The sequence below is a fragment of the Pristiophorus japonicus genome, chromosome 13, assembly GCF_044704955.1.
Source record: "Pristiophorus japonicus isolate sPriJap1 chromosome 13, sPriJap1.hap1, whole genome shotgun sequence".
Classification (NCBI taxonomy): Eukaryota; Metazoa; Chordata; class Chondrichthyes; family Pristiophoridae; genus Pristiophorus; species Pristiophorus japonicus.
In genome coordinates, this window is record NC_091989.1 from 163,166,651 (window position 1) to 163,192,647 (window position 25,997).

Here is a 25,997-nt window from a genome sequence, read left to right on the forward strand (position 1 = left end):
TACCATCACCGAATCCCCCAACATCAACATTCTGGGGATCACCATTAACCAGAAATACTGTGGCTATAACAGCAGGTCAGAGGCTGGATATTCTGCGGCAAGTGTCTCATCTCCTGGCTTCCCACAGTCAGGAGTGTAATGGAATTTGCCTGGAGAGCAACTAAAAAAAATGATAGAGAAGGAAGATAGATTATGAAAGTAAACTAGCACGAAATATAAAAAGAGTTTAGACAGGTACATAAAAAGGAAAAGAGTGGCTAACATAAATGTTGGTCCTGTGGAGGATGAGACTGGGGAATAGAAGTGGCTGCAGGGATAGTGGATGCATTGGTTGTAATCTACCAAAATTCCCTGGATTTTGGGGCGGTCCCAGCGGATTGGAAAACCGCAAATGTAACGCCCCTATTTAAAACAAGGAGGCAGACAAAAAGTAGGAAACTATAGACCAGTTAGCCTCATGTTCGTCATTGGGAAAATGCTGCAGTCCATTATTAAGGAAGCAGTAGCAGGACATTTGGAAAAGCATAATTCAAGCAGTCAGCATGGTTTCATGAAAGGGAAATCATGTTTGACAAATTTGCTGGAGTTCTTTGAGGATGTAACGAGCGGGGTGGATAAGGGGGAACCAGTGGATATGGTGTATTTGAATTTCCAGACTGCATACGATAAGGTGCCACATAAAAGTATACTGCACAATATAAAGGTTCACATGGTTGGGGGTAATATAATAGCATGGATAGAGGATTAGTCAACTAACAGAAAACAGAGAGTCGGGATAAATGGGTCATTTTTTGGTTGGCAAACTGACTAGTGGGATGCCGCAGGGATCGGTCCTGGGCACTCAACTATTTACAATCTTATATTAATGACTTGGATGAAGGGACCGAGTGTAATGTAGCCAAGTTTGCTGCTGATACAAAGATGGTTGGGAAAGCAAATTGTGAGGAGGATACAAAATCTGCAAAGGGCTAAGTGAGTGGGCAAAAATTTGGGAAAACGTGGGAAAACGTGAGGTTCTCCACTTTGGTAGAAATAATAGAAAAGCAAATTATAACTTAAATGGAGAAAAATTGCAAAGTGCTCGTACAGAGGGACCTGGGAGTATAAAAGCAGAGAAGTCCTGCTACAACTGCATAGGGTATTGGTGAGGCAACACCTAGAGTACTGTGTACAGTTTTGGTCTCCGTATTGAAGGAAGGATATACTTGCATTGGAGGCTGTTCAGAGAAGGTTCACCAGGTTGATTCTGAAGATGAGGGGGTTGACGTATGAAGATAGATTGAATAGGTTGGACCTATACATATTGGAGTTCAGAAGAATGAGAGGTGATCTTATCGAAACATGTAAGATAATGAGGGGGCGCGACAAGGCAAATGCAGAGAGGATGTTTCCACTCATGGGGGAAACTAGGGGACATAATCTCAGAATAAGGACCACCCATTTAAAACTGAGATGAGGAAGAATTTCTTCTGAGGCTTGTAAATCTATGGAATTCTCTGTCCCAGAGAGCTGTGGAAACTGGTTCATTGAATATATTTAAGGCGGAGATAGACAGATTTTTGAGCAATAAGGGGATAAAGGGTTATGGGGAGCGGGCAGGGAAGTGGAGCTGAGTCCATGATCAGATCAGCCATGATCTTATTAAATGGAGGAGCAGACTCGAGGGGCCAGGTGGCCTACTCCTGCTCCTATTTCTTATGTTCTTAGTGCAGCTCCAACAATACTCAAGAAGCTCGACACTATCCAGGACAGAACAACCCACTTCATTGGCATCCCATCCACCACCTTAAACACTCAGGCCCTCCACGAAAGGCGCACCGTGGCTGCATTGTGTACCATCTACAAGATGCACTGCAGCAACTTGCCAACGCTCCTTTGGTAGTACCTCCCAAACCCATGACCTCTACCACCTAGAAGGAAAAGGGCAGCAGGTGCATGCCTCCAAGTTCCCCTCCTAATTACACACCATCATGACTTAAGAACATAAGTAGTAGTAGTAGGAGTAGGCCATTTGGCCCCTCAAGCTTGCTCCGCCATTCAATAAGATCATTGCTGATCCGATCTTGGGCTTAGTTCTATTTCCCTGCCCGCTCCCGATAACCCTTCACTCCCTTATCTCAAAAATCTGCCAGTCTCCGCCTTAAATATATTCAATGACCCAGTCTCCACAGCTCCATGGAGCAGAGAATTCCACAGATTTACAACCCTCTTGAGTGAAGAAATTCCTCCTCATCTCAGTTTTAAATGGGCGACCCCTTATTCTGAAACTGCGTTGGAAACATATCGCCGTTCCTTCATTGTCGCTGGGTCAACATCCTGGAACTCACTTCCTAACAGCCCTTTGGGCGTACCTTCACCACACGGACTGCAGTGGTTCAAGAAGGTGGCTCACCATCTTCTCATGGGCAATTGGAGATGGGTAATAAATGCTAGCTTTGCCAGCGACGCCCACATCCTAGGAACGAATAAAAAAAGACACAATTACAGAAAGAATCAGGCATAATATATTTGTTTGCAAATAATGCCACAGGGGATCTCTAGTAATAAATGTATTTCTTCTGATGTCTCAAAATTGCTCATGTTTTAAGTTGCAACAACATATAACCTACTTCTGCTGAACTTTTGATTTTTGATTTTTTTGCCATGTTAACACAGGTTAGATAAATGAAAAGTATTGCATAGCTCTTTTGTCAATTCTACTAGAATTAGCATTTCATGTGAAGTATGTTGGAGAAAGCAGGAGCCACGAGTAAACCCAGTGAATACAACCAGTGTCAGACGAAGGAGAAAGAAAAACCCTGAAAGGAGATGAAATGTGAAAATAAATGAGAATAAGTGACGAGGTATGGACAGAAGATGAAGCAGAAACTGGAAGTGTGAGAATTGTATTGAGAAGTTTATTTTCTTTTAAATGGGTGGCAGGGTATCTGGAATAGCTTGCTGCTGTTGTAGCCCAGCCATTGAGTTTCCTATTGCATCAATGAAATAAAAGCCGTAAAAAAAAAAACCAGCAGTTTACTAATGAAAAATAAACCACCCAAATTACAGCAAATATGCTACAGAAGAAAACTTGTGGCAGATTATAGTACCAATTTTGTATCAAAATAAAAAGTTACATTTTCAGTTTAGAAAATATTGGCAAGAAAAATTCTGGAGGCTCTATCTACTCTAGTGCCAGTTTGTAAATCACAGCATTGGAAAGTACTAAAAATGATTTTTGCAGCTGTTTGATCTAAAACATACCTGTTTGTACAGCTGCAAAAAGAAATGTCTGTGCTCAAATGTTTTAAAGAAACTTTATGATTCCATGTTCAAAGTACGTCACAAGTAATGTATTGTGGAAATTTAGTTTGTGATAATGTTGAGCATAGCCACAGTCTGTAAATCACTATATTTTCCTCTCTACTGTTGTGCAGATTTCCTGGGGCACCTGCAAAAACACTTCTCTTGGTGTTCCTCAATTGTGTCTCTTGCAGGGTGGGGACTCTTGAACCTGCAGATTAAATCAGTGGATGTTCCTTAAAATGATGCCAACCCCAACATTTCCCATGTTTTTTTCATATTCTGTTTATGGACCAGCAGGATCTCTCCAACTGTGCTCATCCACATAATGGGTGCAGATGTAAGCAGGACAATTTCATGCAACACGAGCTTTAGTGGTTTTTCTGCTCGGCGCACAAATGCTGGCAGAATTCCTAAATGGCTGATTCTCATTACAGAAAATAAGCCACCTCTGTCGTGTGCTTTTGAGCTACAATTTACTTACGCATATTAGTTTACTGCTCTAGCCCTTGACTGCAGTAAGTAAACTGTACATGCTTGCTAAAAGAAGGTGCATGATAATGTACTTAGAAAGATTTCCTTTGGCATTCTGGGTAAGTTGGATGATTTGCTGCTTTATAATAACCGGAACACTCGACTTTGTACAGGTACCACATAATTGGTAATATATAATCTCGTTGATTTCCTGTCCCGCAGGACAGGATGAGAGGGGGTGGTGGATGGTGATTATCTCTCTCCTGTAACTAGCACTCTACTTGCCTCTTACTTTTAAATTCTTTCTTTTTGTCTGCCTCCTTCTGGTTTTATCCCCTCTCTCTTATTCTTTTCACATTCTGTCTTTTCTCTATGACCCTCAACATGATTTCTGTCTTTCGGTTTGTCTTATCTTTCTGGTTCCCTCTCACATTTGAGTGCTGTATATTTTTCAACATGTAGATTTTGTACTCTCCTTTTCCACTTATCTTTCACAAAGCTTTGAAAGCCTCAAATTCAGTTTCTTTTTCAGACTGGGGCTTTGGTCCATCATGGACAACACACAACAGCACTTCCAATATGTGCTGCCAGCAGATGAGGCTTCCTGCCTTAGTGTAGACTCCAAGTGACCTCCTTGGTATATCATTATCATCAGAGCTAAGTCTTGGTCCAGTGGCAAGGATTATCCTTGCCCCTCTTGGTATATTGTTAACTGATGATTAGGAACTCTGCCACTTCTCAGACTGTGGATCTTTCAGCAGGTGGGGAGGGAGCATCAGAGACCCTGGCCATGCTCCACCTACTGCTGTCAGACAATGCTCCCTCCCGCCCAAGCTTTAAGCTTCACCTTCCCAGTTTCTAACTGCCAGCACATCACAAGGACCACTCTCTCAGTGCTCCCATGGCCTCGTTTTGCTGATTCTAAAATCGCAAGACCCTCTGTCCCAGACTGCCAGATGCTACAGTACCATTCACACAACTTCTATACCCCGGGATCTCATTCCCAGGATAAACCCTACTCCCCAGTCCTGTCAGACCCTGCGGCCAACCCAGTACTCACAACTCTAGAACCTTCTCTCAGAGACAATTTTTGTTCCCCCAATTCTCCAATGTTTCCTTCCCAACCCATGCTTACACACTCAGCACCCTGATACCAAATTGCACTACTCAATTCAAACTCCTTTTCAGACCATGTGATACTGCCCCTCCTCTCTCCAGTTCTGCTATGCTGTAGGAACCCTGAGTACCTCTCTCTAAATATAGGAAACTTTGAACATATTAAACAATGATTTTTACAGCTAGGTTAATTTACTTTCTACCACCTACATTGGTCCCTCTTGCAGATGACAAACAATCTTCAAATAGTGTGTGTCAGCTCTATCGCTCCAACAACATACTGGTTCCACAATCTATATATTATTAAAATAGGTGCAACTGTTTCATGTTCCATTGTAAGCTGCTATGTAAACAACTCCATACAAGATTTTCCATTTACAATATGTGCATACCTTTTATGTGACCTTTTTCCTGCTATACCTGTCATCTGAAAAGATTTTCTCTGACTGAAGTTTTTATGTCCAAAATCAGGATTCAAGCAAAATGTTAAATACATTTTTCACAAAGGAAAATTATTACATTTATCCATTGAATGGTCTTTTGTATCTTGTAATGCCATCATTATAATTTATTATTTGAAGATCTCAGTTTCTCCCAAAAGCCTCTGCTTGTGCGATATTGTTGTGTGGAGTTGTGACCTTGGGAGCTGACTTTGGATTGTGCAGTCTGAGCTTATACAGTATACATAATCAGTACGCATCAGTGCAATTCAGTCAGTTGTATCGATGGAATATTTTTCTCTAGCTTTTAGCAATTTCGGCTCAGTTTTTCAAATTATTTGAAGAAAAGCTAAAGAACCAAATTCAAAAAGCTTTAGTGAGGTAAAGTTCATATTTTGTTTTTTTTTAAAGACAGAAGATGTAAAACATTAAAACTTCAACTTTTTCTGAGACAAAGCTGCTGAAAAAGACAACATAACTTAATTATATTCAAGAGGTTACTTATTTAGCAAATACAGCAATTGCATTGTTTAAAATTTGTTATTGTTTAATCTTCATTTGTTGTAATGTATTCTATATGCTTGCACCAGCAACATTTCTTCCATTTATTTTTATCTTAAACTACCACCAAGGGAAATAATTCATATAAACTGCAGAAATTCTGGAAGGATTGTACCATTATTCAAGTTTGGAGCATGGTTCTGAATGAAAGTCCTGAATTTAAACACTAAATATAATTGCATTGATATTTTTTCGGGATGGAAAATTGCAAAGTCATTTCATGTTTTCTTAAATTGTATTAGCCCCTGCTATAAAAACCCACAGATGGGATAGAAGGCCTATTCAATACCATATTCCTGATATGAAACATCCACAGATTTATTTATTTGTAGCATTTGAGGGGGACAAATTTATTTAAGGAAAATGTTATTTTCCCAAGAACCAACAAACAACTCTTAATTTTTTCATAGAAACTTCTTTGCCAATCTTTTCAGTGGAGATGTGCAACCCTCCTTCACTTTCTCCACCTTCCCCCACCTCTCCCCCTCATCCCCCCCCCCCCCCCACTCCATTGCAAACATACTTGCTGTGAGCAGTTTCACAGCAGATCAACCAATCTTTTTAAAGATTTGCATTATATATTTTTGGAATACATATAATAGCCTCAGTCATTACCGTAAAATACTATGTAATATAAAGTATTAGAAGTGGAGCTTTATAAAATCCATCATCATCATAAGCAATCCCTCAAAATCAAGGAAGACTTGCTTCCACTCTAAAAGTGAGTTCTCAGGTTGCTGTACAGTCCAATGGGGGAATTACAGTCTCTATCGGGTGGGGCAGACAGTGGTTGAAGGAAAGGGTGGGTGAGGAGCCTAGTTTGCCACACGCTCCTTCTGCTGTCTGCGTTTGGTTTCTGCATGCTCTCGGTGCTCAGCGCCCTCCCGGATGCTCTTCCTCCACTTTGGGTGGTCTTGGGCTAGGGATTCCCAGGTGTCAGTGGGGATGTTACACTTTATCAGGGAGGCTTTGAGGGTGTCCTTGAAGCGTTTCCTCTGCCCATCTGGGAGACTCTTGCTGTGTAGGAGTTCTGAGTAGAGCATTTGTTTAGGGAGTCTCGTGTTGAGCATGCGGATGATGTGGCCCGCCCAACGGAGCTAGTCGAGTGTGGTCAGTGTTTCGATGCTGCGGATGTTGGTCTGGCGAGAACACTGACATTGGTGCATCTTTCCTCCCAGTGGATTAGCAGGATCTTGCAGAGGCAGTGCTGGTGGTACTTCTCCAGTGCTTTGAGATATCTGCTGTATATAGTCGACGTCTCTGAACCATATAGGAGGGCAGGTATCACTACTGCCCTGTAGACCATAAGCTTGTTGCCAGATTTGAGGTCCTGGTCTTCAAACACACTCTTCCTCAGGCAACCGAAGACTGCGCTGGCACACCGGAGGCGGTGTTGGACCTCGTCATCGATATCTGCCCTTGCTGATAGTAGGCTCCCAAGGTATGGAAAATGGTCCAGATTGTCCAAGGCCAAGCCGTGGATTTTGATGTGTGGCAGGGTCAGGTTGGTGGAGGACCTTTGTCTTACGGATGTTTTGCGTAAGGCCCATGCTTTTGTACGCCTCGATGAAGGTGTTGATGATGGCTTGGAGTTCGGCCTCTGAGTGTGCGCAGACACAAGGGTCGTATTCGTACTGTAGTTCGATGACTAGGATGGGGCGACCTTGGATCTAGCCTGGAGGCGACATAGGTTGAACAGGATCCCATTTGTTCTATAGTTTAGTTCCATTCCAGCGGGGAACTTGTTGATAGTGAGATGGAGCATTGCAGCAAGGAAGATCAAGAAGAGGGTTGATGCGATGACGCAGCCCTGGTTGACCCCGGCCCGGACGTGAATTGGGCCTGTGGTGGATCCGTTGGTCAGGATCACAGCTTGCATGTCATCGTGGAGCAGGCGTTAAGAAAGCCCTATATAGCTAGCGCCTCACTACCAACTTGGGAATCCTCGATGACTCGAGAGGCAGAGTGCCCACAGCACCTGGTCTGCCCTCAAGGCCTCCATAACCAGCACCTGCGAAGAGACACTCAGTCACTCAACGGGGAAACACCAAGGCTGGTTTGACAAGAATGACCAGGAGATCCAGGAGCTAATAAGCCGCAAGCACAAGGTATTTCTGAACTTAAAGCAGCAACCCAACTCGGGAGCAGCAAAGCAGCGCCACAGGCGGCTGAAGGCCAAGGACCTAAAGAATAGGTGGTGGATGGAGAAAGCACAGGAGATCCAGCAGCTGGCCGACAACCATGGCATGTGAGGATTCTTCAGTGCAGTCAAGGCCACCTACGGCCCAAACACCCAAGGCCCCACCCCACTGCTGGCCAAGAACCGAGAGACATTCATTAAGGAAACCGAGGCAGTCAGGGCCCACTGGAAGGAGCACTTTGGAGATTTCCTTAACCGAGACTCTGCCTTCAACACGAATGTCCTCAATGCCATCCCGTAGCATGCTACCCGCCACCATCTCAGCAAAACCCCAGTCCTGCATGAGGTAGGAAAGGCCATCTGTCAATTCAAGAACAACAAGGCATCAGGAGCAGATGGAATCCTCGCTGAGGCACTGAAGTATGGCAGAGAAGTACTATTGGCACGAATGCATAAACTCAGCTTTTATCTGGAAGGACAAGAGCTTGCTGCGGCAACTACAGAGGAATCTCCCTGCTGTCGGCCACTAGGAAAGTCATCGCAAGAATTCTCCTCAACCGTCTTCTCTCTGTGGCTGAAGAGCTCCTCCCAGAGTCGCATTGTGGATTCCGTTCACTATGGGGTACAACGGACATGATCTTCACCGCGCAACAACGACAAGAGAAATGCAGGGAACACGTCAACCCTTGTACAAGGCCTTCTTTGACCTTACAAAGGCCTTTGACACTGTCAACCGCGAGGGGCGATGGAGCATTCTCCTCCGTTTCGGCTGCCCCAAAAAGTTTGCCACATCCTTCATCTGCTCCACGACAACCAGAAATAATAGAAGATTGGTTAGGTCTTTGGTTCATGAAGGGAGTAGTTGAGCATTGGTACACCTTTTGCTGTCTCTAGTATGTCATACTTGCAAAGCCTTTTTCCTCATCCAAAAAGATTGACAATGGTGTCCAGAAATTGATCGCATCTCTTAAAATTGATGCTTGAATATTTTATCACCTGTCATTTGTTAACTTAGTCAAGATCCATCATTTAACCCCAATCAGAATAAATTGCATAATGGTCAACATGCTCAGAACCCCAGAACACTTTATGACCAAACTATTCAGATTTATTTACAAATAAAATGATTCACAGGAGCTCAAACATGAGCACAGTAAACAAATAATTTACAATACGTACAACTATAGTGATAGTTACTTCTAATTGGGCATTGATCTATCTATCCCCTTTAGTCTTGGGTTTACTAATGAGATATTTTGCCAGTTTTCTTTGCAATTAGATACCAACCTCTTAGATGTGTTTCAACTGCTGGTAATTGAGAGTGCGTCCAGAAATAAAACATTTACTAAACTATTTAATAAATATTGCTTCAGTAAGGCATTGGAAAACCTTTGGTTCATAAAGTGTGTCTACACTAGCTACCATTTTCTGCCATTTGCTATCTGTGTGACATGGAGAAAACAAGCTAATTTGCATAAGTCAAGTGACCCACTTTCAGAATTTAAGCTTTTTGAATCCACTTATCCCCAGTGAGTTCTGATTCTGCCAAGGCAAATTTGAGTGGTGTATTTCACAGTGCAGTGGAGAATAGTAGCTGTATGTATACATGTTTCTCCTGAAAGCCGCTCAGGTCTACCCATGTGATCTGTCCATCTGCAACCTGATTTTGAGTTGGGTTTCTGTTTCAAAATTAATGCTTATTCTTTAGACTCACTCCCTTACCTCATCTTTAGCTTTGCGTTTTATCATCATCATGGGGAAGTCCAGAACCAGGTGACACAGTCTTAGGATAAGGGGTAGGCCATTTCGGACAGAGATGAGGAGAAACTTCTTCACTCAGAGTTGTTAATCTGTGGAATTCCCTGCTGCAGAGAGTTGTTGATGCCAGTTCATTGGATATATTCAAGACGGAGTTAGATATGGCCCTTACAGCTAAAGGGATCAAGGGGTATGGAGAGAAAGCGGGAAAGGGGTACTGAGGGAATGATCAGCCATAATCTTATTGAATGGTGGTGCAGGCTCAAAGGGCCGAATGGCCTACTCCTGCACCTATTTTCTATGTTTCTATCATAGACATAGAAAATAGATGCAGGAGCAGGCCCTTCGAGCCTGCACCGCCATTCATTATGATCATGGCTGATCATTCAACCTCAGTACCCCACCCCAGCCTTCTCTCCATACCCTCTGATCCCTTTAGCCGTAAGGGCCACATCTAACTCCCTTTTGAATATGTCCAACGAACTGGACTCAACAACTTTCTGTGGCAGAGAATTCCACAGGTTCACAACTCTCTGGGTAAAAAAATTCTCCTCATCTTAGTCCTATATGGCTTACCCCTTATCCTTAGACTGTGTCCTCTGGTTCTGGACTTCCCCAACATCGGGAACATTCTTCCTGCATCTAACCTGTCCAGTCCTGTCAGAATTTTATACGTTCCTGAGATCCCCTCTCATTCTTCTAAATTCCAGTGAGTATAAGCCTAGCCGATCCAGTCTTTCCTCATGTCAGTCCTGCCATCCCGGGAATCAGTCTGGTGAGCCTTCGCTGCACTCCTTCAATAGCAAGTATGTCCTTTCTCAGATTAGGAGACCAAAACTGAACACAATACTCAAGGTGTGGTCTCACCAAGGCCCTGTACAACTGCAACTGCAACAAGACCTCCCTGCTCCGATACTCAAATCCTCTCGCTATGAAGGCCAGCATGCCATTTTCTGCCTTCACTGCCTGCTGTACCTGCATGTCTACCTTCAGTGACTGATGTACGATGACACCCAGATCTCGTTGCACCTCCCCTTTTACTAATCTGTCATCATTCAGATAATCTGCCTTCCTGCTTTTGCCACCAAAGTGGATATTCTCACATTTATCCACATTATACAGCATCTGCCATGCATTTGCCCATTCACCTAACCTGTCCAAGTCCCCCTGCAGCCTCTTGGTATCCTCCTCACAGCTCGCACTGCCACCCAGCTTAGTGTCATCTGCAAACTTGGAGATATTACATTCCATTCCTTCGTCTAAATCATTAATGTATATTGTAAATAGCTGGGGACACAGCATTGAACCCTGCGGCACCCCACGAGTCACTGTCTGCCGTTCTGAAAAGGACCCGTTTATTCCCACTCTTTGCTTCCTGTCTGCCAACCATTTCTCTATCCACGTCAATACATTACCCCCAATACCATGTGCTTTAATTTTGCACACTAATCTCTTGTGTGGGACCTTGTCAAAAGCCTTTTGAAAGTCCAAATGCACCGCATCTACTGATTCTCCCTTATCCACTCTACTAGCTACATCCTCAAAAAAAACTTGAGATTGATTTCCCTTTCATAAATCCATGCTGACTTGGACTGATCCTATCACTGCTTTCCAAATGTGCTGCTATTACATCTTTAATAATTGACTCCAGCATTTTTCCCACCACCGATGTCAGGCTAACTGGTCTATAATTTCCTGTTTTCTCTCCCTTTTTTAAAAAGTGGGGTTACATTAGCTACCCTCCAATCCATGATCGAGAGTCCATGGAATGTTGGAAAATGACTACCAATGCATCTACTATTTCTAGGGCCTCTTCCTTAAGTACTCTGGGATGCAGACTATCAGACCTTGGGGATTTATTGGCCTTCAGTCCCTTCAATTTCCCTAACACCATTTCCTGACCAATAAGGATTTCCCTCAGTTCCCCCTTCTCGCTAGACCCTCGGTCCTCTAGTATTTTCGGGAGGTTATTCGTGTCTTCCTTAGTGAAAACAGAACCAAAGTATTTGTTCAATTGGTCTGCCATTTCCTTGTTCCCCATTATGAATTCACCTGATTCTGACTGCATGGAACCTACATTAGTCTTCACTAATCTTTTTCTCTTCACATATCTATAGAAGCTTTTGCAGTCAGTTTTTATGTTCCCTGCAAGCTTATTCTCATACTCTCTTTTCCCCCTCCTAATTAAACCCTTAGTCCTCCTCTGGTGAATTCTAAATTTCTCCTAGTCCTCATATTTGCTGCTTTTTCTGGCCGATTTATATGCCTCTTCCTTGGATTTAACACTTTCTCTAATTTCCCTTGTTAGCCATCATAGGCAATCCCTCGAAACTGTAACAGTGAATTCTCAGGTGACTGAACAGTCCAATACGGGAATTACAGTCTCCGTCTGTTCCACCTGTGACAGTCATTGGAGGAAAGGGTGGGTGGGGAGTCTGGTTTACCGTGCGCTCCTTCCACTGCCTGCGCTTGTTTTCTGCATGCTCTTGGCGACGAGACTCGAGGTGCTCAGCGCCCTCCCGGGTGCTCTTCCTCCACTTTGGCCAGGGACTCCCAGGTGTCGGTGGGGATGTTGCATTTTATCAAGGAGGCTTTGAGGGTGTCCTTGAAACGTTTCTCTGCCCACCTAGGGCTCTCTTGCCGTGTAAGAGTTCCGAGCAGAGCGCTTGCTTTGGGAGTCTTGTCGGGCATGCGAACAGTGTGGCCCGCCCAACGGAGCTGGTCGAGTGTGGTCAGTGTTGGCCTGATCGAGAACACTGATGTTGGTGCATCTATCCTTCCAGTGGATTTGCAGCATCTTGCAGAGACATTTGGGATGTCTACTGTATATGGTCCACAGGAGGGCAGGTATCACTACAGCCCTGTAGACCATAAGCTTGGTGCCAGATTTGAGGGCCTGATCTTCGAACACACTTTTCCTAAGGCGGCTAAAGGCTGCGCTGGCGCACTGGAGGAGGTGTTGAATCTAGTCATCGATGTCTGCCTTTGCTGCTGATAGGCTCCCTTGGAATGGAAAGTGGTCCTCATTGTCCTATGGAAACTATAGACCAGTTAGCCTAACATCTGTGGTTGGGAAAATGTTGGAGTCCATTATTAAAGAAGCAGTAGCAGGACATTTGGAAAAGCAAAATTCGGTCAGGCAGAGTCTGCATGGATTTATGAAGGGAAGTCATGTTTGACAAATTTGTTAGAATTCTTTGAGAATGTCACGAATAGAGTGGATAAAGGGGAACCAGTGGATGTGGTGTATTTGGACTTCCAGAAGGCATTTGACAAGGTGCCACATAAAAGGTTATTGCACAAGATAAAAGTTCACGGGGTTGGGGGTAATATATTAGCATGGATAGAGGATTGGCAAACAAACAGAAAACAGAGAGTCGGGATAAATGGTTCATTCTCTGGTTGGCAACCAGTAACTAGTGGGTTACCGCAGGGATCAGTGCTGGGACCCCAACTATACAATCTATATTAACGACTTGGAAGAAGGGACTGAGTGTAACATAGCTAAGTTTGCTGACGATACAAAGATGGGAGGAAAAGCAACGTATGAGGAGGACACAAAAATCTGCAAAAGGACATACAAGCTAAGAGAGTTGGCAAAAATTTGGCAGATGGCGTATAGTGTCGGAAAGTGTGAGGTCATGCACTTTGGCAGAAAAAAAATCAAAGAGCAAGTTATTATTTAAATGCAGAAAGATTGCAAAGTGCTGCAGTATAGTGGGACCTGGGGGTACTTGTGCATGAAACACAAAAGGATAGTATGCAGGTACAGCAAGTGATCAGGAAGGCCAATGGAATCTTGGCCTTTATTGCAAAGGGGATGGAGTATAAAAGCAGGGAAGTCTTGCTACAGCTGTACAGGGTATTGGTGAGGCCACACTTGGAATACTGCATGCAATTTTGGTTTCCATATTTATGAAACTATATACTTGCTTTGGAGGCAGTTCAGAGAAGGTTCACTAGGTTGGTTCCGGAGATGAGGGGCTTGACATGAGGAAAGGTTGAGGAGGTTGGGTCTCTATTAGAATTCAGAAGAATCAGAGGTGATCTTATCGAAACGTATAAGATTATGAGGGGGCTTGACAAGGTGGATGCAGAGAGGATGTTTCCGCTGATGGAGGGAGACTAGGACTACAGAGCATGATCTTGGAATAAGGGGCCGCCCATTTAAAACTGAGATGAGAAGAAATTTCTTCTCTGAGGGTTGTAAATCTGTGGAATTCGCTGCCTCAGAGAGATGTGGAAGCTGGGACATTGAATAAATTTAAGAGAAATAGACAGTTTTTTAAACGATAAGGGGTTATGGTGAGAGGGCAGGGAGGTGGAACTGAATCCATGATCAGATCAGCCATGATCTTATTGAATGGCAGAGCAGGCTTGAGGGGCTGTATGGCCTACTCCTGTCCCTATTTCTTGTGTTCTTATGTTCTATTCTTATGTCCAGGGCTGCGCCGTGGATCTTGAAGACTGGGGTTTTATGTTGAGCTAAGAACGGGAATAAGATGCCATGTATATCCATTATTGCACCAAGAATAACAACCATGCATACGTTATTGCTTGTAGGGTGTAGTGCTAAACTGGTGGCTCATAAGTGCACTCAAATAACTTTTGAAAGCAGAAAACATTATTGTGCACTTAAGCAGTTCTGTATTCTAACAAGCAGTAGTTGCTTTATTGCCTTAAAAGTCCAGTCAGTATAACTTATTTTCAGTGTAATTGGACAGAGACCACAATTTTGCTTTTGACAGAAATATGGGGCCCAAGTTTCGGCCTGAGTTGCTCCTGTTTTTTTTTTTGGAGCAACTGGTTTAGAATGGAGTATCTTAGAAATTGCAATTCTCGGCATTTAGTTTGCTCCAGTTCTAGTAAGTTAGAACAGTTTCACTTTGGAACAGAATTTTCTTTTCAAAATGGGCGCGTCCGGCCACTTATGCCTGTTTTGAAAGTTTAGGCAGTGAAAACTTACTCCAAACTAACTTAGAATGGAGTAAGTGAAGATTTTTGTCCGCTCAGAAAAACCTTGCGTACACTTTACAAATCAGGCGTAGGTTACAAATTAGGCGTAGGAAGCGGGGGGGTGAGGGAGGAGGGTGGTGAAGGGAAGTAATTAAATTCTACAGTCATTCAACAGTCATACTTATACAAATAAAGATCCAACCTGAATAAAAATGTATAAACAAAGCGAAGATTAAATATTCCATGTTCCTAACTGTGTGAAGCAGCAGCAGCCTTCGAGCTGCGATGCTTCAGGCAGGCCTCCCTTCCATCAGTGTCTGGACGGTAGCCGAAGAAAGAGCAAGCAGCTTTCGAGCTGCGAAGGGGACTGAGGCCATTTGGCCAGGGGATAGGGGCGGCGTCAGGCCACAGCGAAGGCAGCAGCAGCCTCCGAGCTGCGAAGACTTAGGCCGTTCGGCCAGGGGATAGGGGCGGAGTCAGGCCACAGCGACAGCAGTAGAGTCCGGCAGCAGCAGGCTCCGAGCTGCGAAGACTTAAGGCCGTTTGACCAGGGGTCCACGAGTCAAATCTTTTCCTCTAGTCCCTTTAAAAATGGCCGAGTGCCAAAGTTTATGTGCCACTGCGCACGCGCTCCAACGCGCACGCGCAGGGTTGCCGGCACGAAGTTGCCTTATTTAAATTAGCCCCGCCCCCCTCTACTTGTAGGATCGGCGCGAGTCTTTTGCTCTGCCCCCCGCTGTTCTGTGCGCGCCAAGCTGCTGAAGACCTGCAGGGAGCCGGAAAATATGCAAGTATTTTTTCGCCGCACTTTCGAGCGCGAAAAACGGAACGGAGCAGCCCGAAATTTGGGCCCATGGTCTGGAATTTAATGACTGGGGACAATCCTAGTATGATAATTATTGCTCAAAATGTTGAAGTATGCAATCCTCCTGAGAGAACATGTTCACCAGTTATGCAGACTATACCATCTGAAAAGTCACCGGGCACTAGTCTCTATTCTATTGCCTCGTGATCGATGACTGGAGACTTATCTTGTGCTGTCAGCTTATCTTGTGCTGTCAGCTTATCTTGTGCTGTCAGCTTTTCTTTTGCATAACTACTTTTCATCTAATGTTAATTCGTGTTAAACAAGTTAATGTATAAAATATGTGCATTAAAAATGTTTTATTTTTTGTTCATTAACTAGTCTCGGCAAAAAATCAACATGCTAAGCAGCAAAACTTGTGTCATGCTGACTTTTTCATTAGCCGTAAATATAGCATTTGTTTACAAGGAAAGTTTCCTTGGCACTAAACTGCCATAGAACTTTATTGTTACTTGAGTACTTCACTGTATATGAATAAGTTAAACCATATCCTTCTTTACTTGCTAATTGTTCTTGAGGGGAAACATATGTTTTCATCGAAATGGGGACTCCAAAACTGAACCTTTGTGCTGATATAACAGTTTTAAATAGTTGAACTGTAAATTGCTGAAAAATGTACATACATACTCTCTTTTGAGGTTCCATCAGCAGCACTACAGGTCCCCCAAAGGAAAAACTGCCTTCCTTTCAAATTAAGTAATCATTTCATTTACAAGAAGAGATGTATCGGGTACCTAAAATGCCTGATGAAAGCCAGCTGTCCGCAGTAATTACCAGATCTAACTCCGTTCATTCCCCTATAGAGAAAATTCAGTTTGCCAAGATAGTGCGGTTGGATCAGGAATTGCTTCTACCAGAAAGTTAATTTTCCACTGATACTAATTCTTCCCAGAGCTGTTCTGAGAATTCAGGGAAAAAATCTTTCTAAATCATATGTTTCTGAAAAGCTACAACGTAACTCAAATGATCAAAGTTTGTGGAATCAAACAAAAGGCAAACAAAACTTTAGCCTGTTTTTAATAGGATGTTCTCATCATTTAGATTTCTATCAGGATTGCTGTTTTAACGTGATTAACTTTCACGGACACCTAGCTTCACAAGAGAAGAATAGAAGTTTAGGATTGAGACAAATTAGAAGGATTCTTTTTTCTGCAGTTGTGCCAACTCTACCTGATGGGAGAGAGCATGATGTTGACATTGTGTGACAAGATTGAAATATTTTATTTTCCAACACTGACAGTTTCTCTGAGTACAATAGTTCACAATTAAAATAGTTAATTGTTTCCCTTCACATCTACTGTTAAAATAGAATAGCTTATAATGAACTATTTTAAAAAAAACATTTATAGCCCTTAATTAGTGCTTAACTTTAAATGTTTTTAGTTGCATTTCTGGTTGACATCCATAATATTGTGATAGTTACAAATAGGTATTAAAAACTAGTATCCTTTAGAGCCTAGTTGTATTACAAAAAATCACATCACTATAGCAATTAATGATCTGGATTTAAAAATAAATCAGTATACATCAGATAAACTATTACCATGTATTAATTAATATATGGTTTTAGCTATATCCTGTAATTGATGTTCACATGTGCATGTTAGACAGAGCCCCCACCCACCATGACCATGGAAATTGCTGCGGAATTTATAAATATAAAATTTGAACGGCAGTGCAAAAATTAAATTCAAGTTGTCTATTAATTGAACAGGGTATGGTAGCGTAGTGGTTATGTTACTGGACTCGTAATCCAGAGGTCTGAACCAATGATCCAGAGACATGAATTCAAATCCCACCACGGCATCTGGGGAGTTTAAATTCAGTTAATTAAATACATTTTGAATAAAAAGCTGGTATTCGTAATGGTGACCATGAAATTACAGATTGTCTATAAACCCATTTGGTTCACTAATGTCCTTCAGGGAAGGAAATCTGCTGTCCTTACTTCGATGGTTGTGGTTGTTGGGAGGCCAATCATCTCAGCTCCAGGACATCACTGCAGGAGTTCCTCAGGGCATTGTCCTTGGCCCAACCATCTTCAGCTGCTTCATCAATGACCTTCCCTCCATCCTAGGGTCAGAAATGATGATTACACAGCATTCAGTTCCATTTGCAACTTCTCAGATAATGACACAGTCTGTGCCTGCATGCAGCAAAACCTGGACAAGATTCAGGCTTGGGCTGATAAGTGGCAAGTAACATTCGTGCCAGGCAATGACCATCTGCAACAAGAGAAAGTCTAACCACCTACCCTTGATATTCAACAGGAATGCCATCACTGAATTCCCCCACCATCAACATCCTGGGGGATCATCATTGACCAAAAATGTAACAAATACTGTGGCTACAAGAGCAGGTCAGAGGCTGGGTATTCTGCAGCATGTGTAGCACCTCCGGACCCTCAAGCCTTTCCACCATCTACAAGCCACAATACTCAAGAACCATCCAGGACAAAGCAGCCCATGTGATTGGCACCCCACCACCACCTTAAAAAAAAAAAAAGTTTTCTCCCTCCACCACAGGCGCAACATGGCTGCAGTGTGTACCATGTAAAAGATGCACTGCAGCAACACGCCAAGGCTTATTCGACAGCACATCTCAAACCCACAACCTCTACCACCTAGAAGGACAAGGGCCGCAGGCACATGGGAACACCATCCAAGTCACACACCATTCTGACCTGGAAATATATTGCCGTTCTTTCATTGTCGCTGGGTCAAAATCCTGGAACTCCTTCCCTAATAGCACTATGGGAGTACCTTCACCACAAGGACCGCAGCGGTTCAAGGCGGCGGCTCACCCTCGCCTTTTGCAGGGCAATTAGGGATGGGTAGTAAATGCTGGCCTTGCCAGCGACGCCCACATCCCATGAACAAATAAATAAAAATGTCACCTTTCCTGCTAGCCTGCAATTTAATTTGGTAATATGGGGTTGCAATTACCCCTTATAACTAGATACAACTCACTAATAGATGCTAGGGGTCCCACAATGAAAAGCAAGCTCCTCAGAGACTGATATCTAACAGGTAGAAACATTGAACCAGAGACAGTAAAGCTGCAAAACCCCCATGGCTATATTTGCTCTGCAATGTAAAAGATGTAACCTTACATACCCAGCCAATTATTTCAGGCACAGATACTGACAAACAGTTTGAATGAATTGCCAAACAGATCTTTCAAATATGTCTGAGAAAAATGATTTGCTGGAATTCCTATTCACTCCATTTTCTGAGAAAAAAAGTATATTATCACAAAGGACCTGACTTGAGCAGGAGTTCATAGAGTGTATCCGGGATAATTTCCTTCAAAAGTACATTGCGGAACTAACCAAGGAGCAGGCTATCTTAGATCTAGTACTGTGTAATGAGGTAGGATTAACAAATGATCTCAGAGTAAAAGATCCTCTAGGAATGAGTGACCATAATATGGTTGAATTTCAAATTCACTTGGACGGTGAGCAAGTTGGTTCTCAAACCAGGGTCCTAAGCTTAAATAAAGGAGACTGCAAAGGTATGAGGGCAGAGTTGGCTAAAGTGGACTGGGAAAATAGACTAAAGAATGGGACGGTTGATGAGCAGTGGCAGACATTTAAGGAGATATTTCATAACTTGCAACAAAAATATATCCCAATGAGAAGGAAAGTCTATAAGAGAAAGGGATAACCATCTGTGGCTAACTAAGTAAATAAGGGGGTGTATCAAATTGAAATCAAAGGCTTATCATGTGGCCAAGACTAGTGGGAGGCCAGAGGATTTGGAAATTTTAAAAAGCCAGCAGAGAAAGACTAAAAAAATGATTGAGAGGGAAGACAGATTATGAAAGTAAACTAGCACAAAATATAAAAACAGATAATAAGAGTTTCTACAGATACATAAAAAGGAAAAGAGTGGCTAAAGTAAATGTTGGTCCCTTAGAGGATGAGATTGGGGAATTAATAATGGAGAACAGGGAAATGGCAGAAACATTGAACAAGTATTTTGTATCTGTCTTCACGGTAGAAGACACTAAAAACATCCCAATAGTGGATAATCCAAGGGGTTATAGGAAGGGAGGAACTTAATATAATCACTATCACTAATGAAATAGTAATAGGTAAAATAATGGGACTAAAGATGGACAAGTCCCCTGGATCTGATGCCTTACATTCTGGGATCTTAAGAGAAGTGACTGCAGAGATAGTGGATGCACTGGTTGTAATCTACCAAAGTTCCCTGGATTCTGGGGCGTCCCAGCAAATTGGAAAACCACAAATGTAAGGCTCCTATTACTATTACTACTCGGGGGATCAAGGGTTATGGCGAGAAAGCAGGAAGGGGGTACTGAAGTTTCATGTTCAGCCATGAACTCATTGAATGGCGGTGCAGGCTAGAAGGGCTGAATGGCCTGCTCCTGCACCTATTTTCTATGTTTCTATGTTTCTATGTAAAAAAGGAGGCGAACAAAACGCAGGAAACTATAGACCGGTTAGCTTAACATCTGTCGTTGGGAAAATGTTGGATTCCATTATGAAGGAAGCAGTAGCAGGACATTTGGGAAAACACGATTCAATCAAGCAGAGTCAGCATGGTTTTATGAAAGGGAAATCATGTTTGACAAATTTGCTGGAGTTCTTTGAGGATGTAACGAGCAGGGTGGATAAGGGGGAACCAGTGGATGTGGTGTATTTGGATTTCCAGCAGGCATTCAATACAGTGCCACATAAAAGATTACTGCACAAGATAAAAGCTCAGGGGGTTGAGGGTAATATATTAGCATGGATAGAGGATTGGCTAACTAACAGAAAACGGAGAGTTGGGATAAATGGGTTATTTTCCGATTGGCAAACAGTGACTAGTGGGGTAACATAGAAACATAGAAAATAGGTGCAGGAGTAGGCCATTCAGCCCTTCTAACCTGCACCACCATTCAATAAGATCATAGCTGATCATTCACCTCAGTACCCCTTTTCTGCTTTCACTCCATACCCCTTGATCCCTTTAGCCGTAAGGGCCATATCCAACTCCTTCTTGAATATATCTAACGAACTGGCATCAACAACTCTCTGAGGAAGAGAATTCCACAGGTTAACAATTCTCTGAGTGAAGAAGTTTCTCCTCATCTCGGTCCTAAATGGCCTATCCCTTATCCTTAGACTGTAATCCCTGGTTCTGGACTCCCCCAACATCGGGAAAATTCTTCCTGCATCTAACCTATCCAGTCCCGTCAGAATTTTATATGTGTCTATGAGATCCCCTCTCATTCTTCTAAACTCCAGTGAATACAGTCGATCCAGTCTCTCCTCATATGTCAGTTCAGCCATCCCGGAAATCAGTCTGGTGGACCTTTGCTGCACTCCCTCAATAGCAAGAACGACCTTCCTCAGATTAGGAGACCAAAACTGAACACAATATTCCAGGTGAGGCCTCACCAAGGCCTTGTACAACTTCAGCAAGACCTCCCTGCTCCTATACTCAAATCCCCTAGCTATAAAGGCCAATATGCCATTTGCCTTCTTCACCACCTGCTGCACCTGCATGCCAACCTTCAATGACTGATGAACCATGACACCCAGGTCTCGTTGCACCTGCCCTTTTCCTAATCTGCTGCCATTCAGATAATATTCTGCCTTTGTCTTTTTGCCACCAAAGTGGATAACCTCACATTTACCCACGTTATACTGCATCTGCCATGCATTTGCCCACTCATCTAACCTGTCCAAGTCACCTTGCACCCTCTTAGCATCCTCCTCACAGCTCACACCGCCACCCAGCTTAGTGTCATCTGCAAATTTGGAGATATTGCACTCAATTCCTTCATCTAAATCATTGATGTATATTGTCAATAGCTGGGGTCCTAGCACTGAGCCCTGTGGCACAGCACTAGCCACTGCCTGCCATTCTGAAAAGGACCCGTTTATCCCAACTCTCTGCTTCCTGTCTGCCAACCAGTTCTCTATCCACGTCGATACATTACCCCCAATATCTTGTGCTTTAATTTTGCACGCCAATCTTGTGTGGGACCTTGTCAAAAGCCTTTTGAAAGTCCAAATACACCACATCCACTGGTTCTCCCTTGTCCACTCTGCTAGTTACATCCTCAAAAAATTCTAGAAGATTTGTCAAGCATGATTTCCTTTTCATAAATCCGTACTGACTTGGACCGATCCTGTCACTGCTTTCCAAATGCGCTGCTATTTCATCTTTAATAATTGATTCCAACATTTTCCCCACTACTGATGTCAGGCTAACCGGTCTATAATTCCCTGTTTTCTCTCTCCCTCCTTTTTTAAAAAAAGTGGTGTTACATCAGCTACCCTCCAGTCCATAGGAACTGATCCAGAGTCGATAGACTGTTGGAAAATGATCACCAATGCATCCACTATTTCTATGGCCACTTCCTTAAGTACTCTGGGATGTAGACTATCAGTCCCTGGGGATTTATCGGCCTTCAATCCCATCAATTTCCCTGACACAAGTTCCTGACTAATAAGGATTTCCTTCAGTTCCTCCTTCTCACTAGACCCTCGGTCCCCTAGTATTTCCAGAAGGTTATTTGTGTCTTCCTTCGTGAAGACAGAATCAAAGTATTTGTTCAATTGGTCTGCCATTTCTTTGTTCCACATTATAAATTCACCTGATTCTGACTGCAAGAGAGCTACGTTTGTCTTCACTAATCTTTTTCTCTTCACATATCTATAGAAGCTTTTGCAGTCAGTTTTTATGTTCCCAGCAAGCTTCCTCTCATATTCAATTTCCCCCTTCTAATTAAACCCTTTGTCCTCCTCTGCTGAATTCTAAATTTCTCCCAGTCTTCAGGTTTGCTGCTTTTTCTGGCCAATTTATATGCTTCTTCCTTGAATTTAACACTATCCCTAATTTCCCTTGTTAGCCACGGTTGAGCCACCTTCCCTGTTGTATTTTTACTCCAGACAGGGATGTACAATTGTTGAAGTTCATCCATGTGCTCTTTAAATGTTTGCCATTGCCTATCCACCGTCAACCCTTTAAGTATAATTCGCCAGTCTATTCTAGCCATTTCATGTCTCATACCATCAAAGCTACCTTTCCTTCGGTTCAGGACCCTAGTCTCTGAATTAACGATGAAACTCTCCATCTTAATAAAGAATTCTATCATATTGTCACAGGGATCGGTGCTGGGTGCTCAAGTATTTACAATTATTTACAGTTACTATTTGCAAGTCATCCTCATTCGAGGGACCGCCTATGATGATATGATAGTAATGACTTGGATGAAGGAACCGAGTGTAATGTAGCAAGTTTGCTGATGATACAACGATGGGTAGGAAAGCAAATTGTGAGGATGACACAAAAAATATGCAAAGGGATATAGACAGGCTAAGTGAGTGGGCAAAAATTTGGCAGATGGAATATAATGTGGGAAAATGTGAGGTTATGCGCTTTGGCAGAAATAATAGAAAAGCAAATTATAATTTAAATGGACAAAAATTGCAAAGTGCTGCAGTACAGCGAGATCTGGGGATCCTTGTGCATGAAACACAAAAAGTTAGTATGCAGGTATAGCAAGTAATCAGGAAGGCAAATGGAATGTTGACCTTTATTGCAAGGGGGATAGGGTATAAGGCAGAAAAGTCCTGCTACAACTGTACAGGGTATTGGTGAGGCCACACCTGGAGTACAACATACAGTTTTGGTCTCTCTTCAAGGAAGGATATACTTGCATTGAAGGTTGTTCAAAGAAAGTTCAGTAGATTGATTCCAGAGGTGAGGGGGTTGACTTATGAGGATAGTTTGAGTAGGTTGGGCCTATACACATTGGAATTCAGAAGAATGAGAGGTGATCTTATCGAAACATAAAAGATAATGAGGGGGCTCGACAAGATGGATGCAGAGTGAATATTTCCACTCATCGGGGAAACTAAAACTAGTGGACATAGTCTTAGAATAAGGGGCTGCCCATTTAAAACTGAGATAAGAAGAAATTTCTTCTCTGAGGGTTGTAAATCTATGGAATTCTCTGCCCCAGAGAGCTGTAAAGGGTTGGTCATTGAATATATTTAAGGCGAAGATAGACAGATTTTTGAGCGATAAGGGAGAATAGGGTTATGGGGACCGGGCAGGGAAGTGGAGCTGAGTCCATGATCAGATCAGCCATGACATTGAATGATGAAGCAGGCTCGAGGGGCCAAATGGCCGCCTCCTGCTCCTATTTCTTATCTTCTTTTACTGCTAGCAGGTCTACGGCAGAATTTCACTCCAGCTGAGGGTTTTTCCAGTTCAAGGTACTACCATTTGAGCTGTGCCGTGGTCTTGCTACATTCTGGTGTCTTATAAATAATGTGCTGATTTATGATTCTGTAGAACACCTTTGGCACATTGTTATTGTCACTCATGATATTCCACCACCTTGAGGAACAGTGGCAAGTATTTTCCCAGGAGCAGAAAACCAGATTGATTGTAAAACTAAACAAAGTAACAATTTTTGAGAGAGTAAGTACAATTCTTAGGACTTATTGTTTTTCTTCAAGGTATTAAGTTGTATTCGGAAAAGGTCGCAGCTATATTTGCATTTCCACCACCCAAGACTCTTGAAATTCAGTCCTGTTCATTCTTGTATTCCTACATGTCAAGTTTTAAAACCATCACAGCAGACTCCAACAGGGTTAATGGTCGCTACAGCTCCCTGAGAGTACCTTTGGCAATGAACTTCAATGAATTAATTTCCTGATCCAACTTAATGGTACTTTGACTTCACCAAATGAGTAGAGAAATTTCCTATACGATCAGCAACAGTAGTTGCCAAGACGCTGACGCAGGGTAATTTTATGTTTCAGGCCTCCCACTTACCTGGTATCTGATCTGGTGTATCATTTACAAATGCAGTGTTCAAAGAGACAACAGAAGCACTTATAATTAAACACGATATATAATGCTGCCTTCTCATCCTCAGCGAAACCAAATTTAGAAAGTGAACCAGTGAAAACTATCAGACAGGCCTGTGTAGCCCAGAACTGCAACAATTGAGAGAAACATATTGCTTCTTCTATCAGAACTGCACCTTGTGTGAGCACAAATGATCTACTGGATTGTAGAGTTGATCGTTACTTTCTGATTAGCTTGCATAAATCAGTAGAGCAAGTGATTTGGTAAAGAGTGACCAGCTGCAACAAATCCCTCAGATTTTTATGCTTACAACATGGAGAACAAGTCTCACAATTTAGTATTTAAAAAGTCCCTAAGGAATCTGAGCAATAATAAATCACTTGTCCTAAAATCAGATCTGAGGTTTGCATTCCATACCAAACACAGAAGCCAGGCACTATATTTTCCATTATATAAAATAATATATCTACGCTAGTTGAAAGTTTCCAGTAAGTTGAAAATTCTAATTGTTTAAAAGTTGGTAATTGAAAATGTAGGTAAGCAAGTTGAGTTAACTAACCATCCTGAACAAGTCTTGAAATTCACATTTAGAGCAGAACCAATGAAAGGTTCAACTGCTGAGTTCTACTCAATTCCAAAACACTTTGTCTTATGTCTCTGAGCAGTAATGCAGGAGGCCAATTACGAGTTCCAAAAAAAGTTTCATATCTATTGGAGTGTGAATATTTACCGCAAATAGGACATTATCAATGTGAATAAGAACATAAGAATTAGGAACAGGAGTAGGCCATCTAGCCCCTCGAGCCTGCTCCTCCATTCAAAAAGATCATGGCTGATCTGGCCGTGGACTCAGCTCCACTTCCCCGCCCGCTTCCCGCAACCCTTAATTCCCTTATTGGTTAAAAATCTATCTATCTGTGATTTGAATACATTCAATGAGCTAGCCTCAACTGCTTCCTTGGGCAGAGAATTCCACAGATTCACAACCCTCTGGGAGAAGAAATTCCTTCTCAACTCAGTTTTAAATTGGCTACCCCGTATTTTGAGGCTGTGCCCCCTAGTTCTAGTCTCCCCGACCAGTGGAAACAACCTCTCTGCCTCTATCTTGTCTATCCCTTTCATTATTTTAAATGTTTCTATAAGATCACCACTCATCCTTCTGAACTCCAACGAGTAAAGACCCAGTCTACTCAATCTACCATCATAAGGTAACCCCCTCATCTCCAGAATCAGCCTAGTGAATCGTCTCTGTACCCCCTCCAAAGCTAGTACATCCTTCCTTAAATAAGGTGACCAAAACTGCACGCAGTACTCCAGGTGCGGCCTCACCAATACCCTGTACAGTTGCAGCAGGACCTCCCTGCTTTTGTACTCCATCCCTCTCGCAATGAAGGCCAACATTCCATTCGCCTTCCTGATTACCTGCTGCACCTGCAAACTAACTTTTTGGGATTCATGCACAAGGATCCCCAGGTCCCTCTGCACCACAGCATGTTGTAATTTCTCCCCATTCAAATAATATTCCCTTTTACTGTTGTTTTTTTTCCAAGGTGGATGACCTC

General features: G+C 42.7%; 1 protein-coding gene across 3 annotated transcripts in view; it reads left to right on the forward strand.

Moving 5' to 3' along the window:
- gan (gigaxonin) overlaps positions 1 to 25,997 on the forward strand; it is a 135,016-nt gene that overhangs the window by 96,770 nt on the left and 12,249 nt on the right. Inside the window, exon 10 of one of the 3 annotated variants that reach the window (XM_070897007.1) lies at positions 2,704 to 2,867. The exons of 1 other annotated variant lie outside the window; for it this stretch is intronic. In XM_070897007.1, coding sequence (XP_070753108.1) covers positions 2,704 to 2,812 — 109 coding nt within the window. In that variant the 3' untranslated portion in view covers positions 2,813 to 2,867. Of the gene's footprint in view, positions 1 to 2,655; positions 2,868 to 25,997 lie in introns of those variants that run through there. One more of the 3 variants, XM_070897008.1, reaches the window with a different exon arrangement.